This window comes from Aedes albopictus, chromosome 2 (genome assembly GCF_035046485.1).
Source record: "Aedes albopictus strain Foshan chromosome 2, AalbF5, whole genome shotgun sequence".
Lineage (NCBI taxonomy): Eukaryota > Metazoa > Arthropoda > Insecta > Diptera > Culicidae > Aedes > Aedes albopictus.
Window position 1 is genome coordinate 55,298,309 of NC_085137.1, and position 6,572 is coordinate 55,304,880.

The following is a 6,572-nucleotide window of genomic DNA, read 5'->3' on the forward strand; positions in this document are numbered from 1 at the left end:
AGAAACCTCTGAAAGAATTTCCAAAGGAATCTTTATAGGATTTTCAATGGAATTTCTGAAAATTTCAATGGATGAACTTTTCAAGTAGTATTTAAAGGTACGGGAATTACAGAATCAATATACAGATGACTATCTGAAGAACTACCTACAAAATTCATGAAGAAATCCCGAAAGGATTTTTTATGGAAATTTCTAGAAAAACTCTTTGTGTGGAATTCCTTAAAAAAGTTTATTGAAATATTTTTAGAAAAAATCCCGAAGGAATATTTTTATAATTTCTTGGAGGATTTTTGAAAGTTAACCTGGACCAATGTGTTTAAGGTACCCCGGGGCAAGTGAGAATCGGGGGCAAGTGAGACCTATAGCTAGTATTTTTATTATTATTTATTTTTAAGGCTAACATTCTTCATGGAAAACATAGGTATCACACCTACGTATACTTTGAATACAAAAAATGTTATTGTTTCAACCATAAAGAGACCATATACGTTATTGTTGTTCATATGTAATTTTCAATTCACTAATTGAGATTGACGTGCTCTACTACATTCGTCGTTCAAAAATAGATTTGTTATTATTCAAACACTTTTTCGGTTTCAGGATAGTATTTGGAGTTCTTGCAAATGATATCAAGCGAAAAAGCTGTATTTAATTTTTTTATTACCTTTAGTTTACTGCTCCCACTTGCCCCAGTGCATTTCGCTATCTGGGGTAAGTGGGACCTATGAGAATAAACAAACACAATTTTATGGGTTCATCTCGCCTTGTCCAGCCTAAGATGAAATTAGCACGAAAGTCAATAAAAATTGACGCGTTAAGTAATCTACTGTTGAATTATACTTTATTACTTCTATTTAGATGATGAAATTCTTGTTAAAAATGGTAAAACCTTGGGTAAAACAAAAAAAAAAACTCAAAAACATGTATTTTTTATGTTTTTCTATTAATATGTTCCATTATTTTTTCACTTAACGCTGCATAATGAATTCTTTTGAGCATTAAGGAACCGTCCATAAAAAAAAAATTAAAATAGGGTAATGGCCTTTTCAAAATTTTCGATTTAAAGAAAACATTATTTAATGATCGTAAGATTATAATAAGATTATAATTATGTAAGGGAGAAGCTATTACTGAAAATCTCGAAACCCCAGATTTACTTTTGGCGAGATTCATCAACTATATAATATAGATACAAAGTTTCGAGATCTTTGATCTCTTCACTTTAAGGCGCTTCTTGTATAAAAAATCAATTTATTTTGCATGAGCTGCTACAGTTGATTCAAGTATTTTTTCCACAACGTTTTTTATGTCTTACGTATTTTATGCACGATACCATAAACCTCTTCTTATTTTAATCTCTAAAGATATTCATTCATATAAGAGATTTATGATTTATGTTACCCTATTTGTTGCGACTTATATTAAGCCCTTTAAACAAAAACTCTGAATAGATCCCACTTGCCCCGTGAAACGCAGTAAATGAAGATCTGCTACACTTTTCATTATATGCATAATATATGGAATTTTTTAATTTTGAAACAGGTTTAATGCACTTTAATAAGTACAAATATACCAACAACGTTTTTTGGGTTCATTGGAATTATTGAAAAAAATGTGTTCTGAAATTTTTGGCATGACAAAACCAAATTAGCGATTTTATAGGTCCCACTTACCCCGGGATACCTTACGTATTATAGATGCTTTTTCTGTAGAAATTCTTAGAGAAATGCCCAGATGAGCTTCTGTAAAGACCACTAGAGTAAAACTATTGTGAAAATTCTTAAATAGTTCTTGCAGAAATTTCTAGCAATTTCTTTTAAATAAATTTCCTAAAGAATCCGCGGCGAAAGAGTTGCCTCTAAAGGAAATGCAAAAGAAATTTCCGAAAAATGCATGGAGGAAATTATTAAGAAGTATCTACTAGACCTCCTGCAGGAGTTTGTGAAAGAATTCTTACTTGAGTCACTGAAGATAATAATGCGAGAACCTTTGGACGAATTCGTACTTGATTCTTTAGATAAATATATGACAAAATTCCTAGACACAATCATGCGGGAATTTTCAATGGATTACCTAGAACAATTCTTGAACAGACCTCTGGTGGACTTTTAGAAGTAATACTCGTACGAAATGCCGAAGGGATCTCTGGAAAACTTGCAAAAATTTTTTTGAAAATCTTTAGTAGAAAAGAATTTGCGAAGGACTTCCAAAAAATAAGAAGGGTTGTCCAAACAAATCTCCTGAAGAAATTCTTAAGTAATCGCTTACGAAATTTCAGAAGGCACCCATTGAAATCTACATCAGAGAATTTTTAAAGAAATTTCTGGAGAATGAGGGACGATTTTCCAAAGAAATCCTTGGAGACATTTCTGACGGAATCCTGAACTTCTGATTTTCTGGAAAAAAAATCAGGAATCCTTGTAGCAGTTCCTGGAGGAATCTGAAGAGGAATTTCTCAAGAAGTTATTGAAGGAGTTCCTGAAATAACCGGTAATGGTACGCATAGCATTTCTGAAGAAATCCGTGAATGATTTCTAGAGTAGTTCGTGGAGAAATTTCTGCAAGATCCTCTAGAGTTTATGAAGCTAGTTATGGAAGATGTTCTAGAAGAACATGCAAAAGGAACTCGTGGAGTAATTTCGGAAAAAATCCAAAAATGATTTTATAGTGAAAAAATCCATATCCAGGGTACTCTCTAGGAAAATTTTGAGAAAATTCTAAAGAAAAACATCATGGGTTCATATTGAAAGTTCTGAAAGATTTCCTTAGGGAATTCTTATATAACCCTCCAATGGCATTTCTTTGAGATTTTTTTTTTTCAATTTCCTGGAAGCAATTCTGAAGGAATCGCTGGTGTAAAAATTGACTGAAAAAATCCACAAATGTTTCAGGAAAAACTCATAAAGGAATTCTTCACAATAGTATGTGAATTTTATTGGATTGCATTACAATCACTAGCACTTAAAATTCACATTAATCTTTATAGGGAACGTCCATGGCTTTTTAGGAGAAAAGAGGGGGGGGGGGGAGTCTCTGAAATGGCTATGAAACATGGTAAGGTATGGCAAAATTGGCTACGAAAGAGGAGTTGGTGTTGATAATTGGCCACAAAATGCGTCATTTGTGGTTGTTCCCATGTATGATTTTACATCTCCTTATTCTTCAATTCATTTCAACAACTATTTATTCTCGGTGAAAACACTACATCATTGAAACGCGCTCCTAAATAAACCCTATCTAGTGCAAACAAGACATCATATCTATCACAGGAATTTCATATTTGCTCACGTCGCACATTTTCAACGCCACACGAATGCACCATTGTTGCAAATGTACCTACTATACTTCATTCAGTTTAGCTTACTTGGAGTTTTATGAACGGGTACACGGATCTTCACTTGCCGTAAGCATTTGCCTCCCGAAAATATCTCACATTCCATAAACAGTGTTTTCTTACTGATAACCCACTTCCCCGTGTGCGTCAGATTTGTGCGAAGTAAATTAAACTAACGAGCTATTTCATTCTCTTTGCAGCGGACCGGGTTCCACCTCACCCTCGCAGTCCCAGCATATGGAAGGAGGAGGGACTTCGTTTTAATCAACTTCTGCTTGTGTCATTTCAGATACTACGAACATGATGGATTTCACACTTGCAGTTGGCAGCATCTGATAAAACTTTAAATAACTTAGATATTGTTACATTCCAGCTATTAATTATGACGTTTTCTTCTCTCATTCCTATTTGTATTCTACCCAGGACCTTCCAAGTCTTCCCCCCGTCTTTCAGATACTCCCATAGATCTTTGGCTTTGCTAGACTAGCGCGACAACCAACACCTTCCAGCAGAGCACTACGGAGTCCCTTTCCTTGGTGCGGTGGAACTGCAAGGGACTCGTGCACACCGAAAAAGCGTTCATCCCAACCACTTCGGGGGATCGGTCAGCATAATATGACAGAAGGTGCCGCGGCCAAAGCGATTGAATGTCTAGATAGTACGCTGGATGTTGTTGACCAGACCGTGGAAGAACAGCAGCAGCACGAGCACGAGCAGGATCAGCCAGAGGGCACGACGATTTTAGAGTTAAATTTGTTGAACAAGCACGAGGGCGGTGAGGACCAAAAGGTGGTCAAAATGACGCAAAATAAGGTCGGTTTGGGCATGGTATGGTTTGAAAGTTCATTGATCATGATCGTTCATTTGCAGGTAGCGAAAAAGGATGACCTGCCAGAGCGTGGAACGTGGGGGTCGAAGCTGGACTTCATTCTCTCCGTAGTGGGGTTGGCCATTGGGTTGGGTAATGTGTGGCGTTTCCCTTACCTCTGCTACAAAAATGGTGGCGGAGCTTTCCTTATACCGTACTTCCTAACGCTGTTCCTAGCTGGTATTCCCATGTTCTTCATGGAGCTGGCGCTGGGGCAGATGTTGACCATCGGTGGTTTAGGAGTGTTCAAAATAGCTCCCATATTCAAAGGTTCGTTCAATGCAATCATAGAGGAAATTCAATAACTGAAACAATTTCATGATCAGGTATTGGATACGCGGCAGCCGTAATGTCCTGCTGGATGAATGTGTACTACATCGTCATTCTGGCGTGGGCCATATTCTACTTCTTCATGTCCCTGAGGGCAGGTAGGTCCGATGAAGTCTGACTTTTGCAACTGAGTACAAACTTCGTATCCATCTGCAGATGTCCCGTGGCGTACTTGTGATAATCTGTGGAATTCACCAAATTGTGTGAATCCCTACGACCGGAAGGAACTCCATTGTTGGGAATCGCTGGGAGTCAACAGTACGATTACCAAGATTTGTTCGCTGAACTCGAACAACGTATCCGTGAACGACATGACCGATCCCGTTAAGGAGTTCTGGGAGTAAGTTGAACATTGCAGCCAAAAATATCCACAAGTTAACTAACAACCCGGTTTCCAGGCGACGTACTTTGATGATCTCCGGTGGTATCGATGAGGTTGGCACCATCCGTTGGGAACTGGCCGGAACTCTCCTGCTGGTGTGGATTCTGTGCTACTTCTGCATCTGGAAGGGAGTCAAATGGACCGGAAAGGTCGTGTACTTCACTGCCCTGTTCCCGTACTTCCTGTTGACCATCCTGCTGATCCGTGGTATCACTCTGCCGGGAGCGTTCGAGGGTATCAAATTCTATGTGAGCCCGAATCTGTCCAAACTTGGGGAATCAGAGGTTTGTCTTAATGGCTTAGTATCAAGTCTTGTTACTAATATTGAACTACTTTTATAAAGGTGTGGATTGACGCTGTGACGCAGATTTTCTTCTCGTACGGTCTCGGTCTGGGAACGCTGGTTGCACTTGGCAGTTACAACAAGTTCAACAACAACGTTTACAAGTACGTTTCTCTCGATAACCACAAATTTCGCCAAATCTGATTTAACTTTTCCCAAAACCCTCACAGAGACGCCCTAATTGTGTGCACAGTCAACTCCAGTACCAGTATGTTTGCCGGTTTCGTAATCTTCTCGGTCGTCGGTTTCATGGCTCACGAGCAGGAACGTCCAGTAGCTGAAGTGGCTGCGTCTGGTCCAGGTCTAGCCTTCTTAGCATATCCTTCGGCAGTGCTACAGCTTCCGGGAGCACCCCTCTGGTCATGTTTGTTCTTCTTCATGCTGCTACTAATTGGGCTGGACTCACAGTTCTGTACCATGGAAGGCTTCATCACTGCCGTCATCGATGAGTGGCCACATCTCCTCCGCAAGCGCAAGGAGTTGTTCATCGCTTTCGTGTGCTTCATCAGTTACTTGGTTGGATTAACGTGTATAACGGAAGTAGGTCACTTCCACCCCTTGTTTGAGAACGACCTAGTTACCATTCATGCTTCCTTTACCACCTAGGGCGGAATGTACGTGTTCCAAATCCTGGACTCCTACGCCGTCAGCGGTTTCTGTCTGCTGTTCCTGATGTTCTTCGAGTGCATCTCGATATCGTGGGCATTCGGTGTGAATCGCTTCTACGACGGTATCAAGGACATGATCGGATACTACCCGTTGGCGTGGTGGAAGTTCTGCTGGGTGGTAACGACCCCGGCGATCTGTGTGGTAAGTATGCGGGAGCCCGGTTAGGACAAGGGGTTCCCGGACAACAACAGGGTGGCACAGGTAATTTGTTTCCATAAACTGATTAGAAAACGGTAGGCGAGACGAACGGGTGGTTGAGGATCGAGTGAGTGTAGTTTCAGGCGTCGAGGGATTTGGATTTCATCGGTGGATCTTTCTACGGGAGTAGAAAGTGGTAAGATGCGCACCAGATGGTCTCGTTTCAGATGTAATTTTTTTCGTGACCAGACGACGTAAAGAAAAAGGACACCACTGGATTGGATGCACTAGAGGAAAGGTGGCATCGAATACTATAATTCTAGAAGTAAGACTGATTGTAAAATACTTGAACTATGTTTTTTTTTAGTAAAAGCGAGTTGAATAAATGTGTTATTGCTTTCAATAAAATATTTTAAAAACATCTTAAGTTTGGATTCTTCACTACGAAAATAATATCACTGCCAATTCTCAAAAGTAATCTGATCCAGGTAAGATAGCTGCGTTCACT

The 6,572-nt window shown here is 39.6% G+C and overlaps 1 protein-coding gene across 1 annotated transcript; it reads left to right on the forward strand.

Moving 5' to 3' along the window:
* The first annotated feature begins 3,129 nt into the window (after window positions 1-3,129).
* Window positions 3,130-6,188, forward strand: LOC109409183 (sodium- and chloride-dependent GABA transporter 1). The gene is made up of 8 exons (XM_019682604.3): window positions 3,130-4,147; window positions 4,205-4,472; window positions 4,529-4,630; window positions 4,689-4,872; window positions 4,931-5,198; window positions 5,258-5,361; window positions 5,428-5,797; window positions 5,864-6,188. Exons 1-8 carry the CDS (start codon window positions 3,950-3,952, stop codon window positions 6,089-6,091), a joined length of 1,722 nt encoding a protein of 573 aa, XP_019538149.3. The 5' UTR covers window positions 3,130-3,949; the 3' UTR covers window positions 6,092-6,188.
* The last annotated feature ends 384 nt before the right edge of the window (window positions 6,189-6,572 follow it).

Excerpts from the sequence above, each read along its gene's own strand:
- LOC109409183 (XM_019682604.3), top strand. The coding sequence starts at position 3,950 with ATGACAGAAGGTGCCGCGGCCAAAGCGATTGAATGTCTAGATAGTACG. Across the intron at positions 4,473-4,528 it reads AATAGCTCCCATATTCAAAG|GTATTGGATACGCGGCAGCC; the intron begins GTTCGTTCAATG and ends TTTCATGATCAG. Across the intron at positions 5,798-5,863 it reads GATTAACGTGTATAACGGAA|GGCGGAATGTACGTGTTCCA; the intron begins GTAGGTCACTTC and ends TTTACCACCTAG.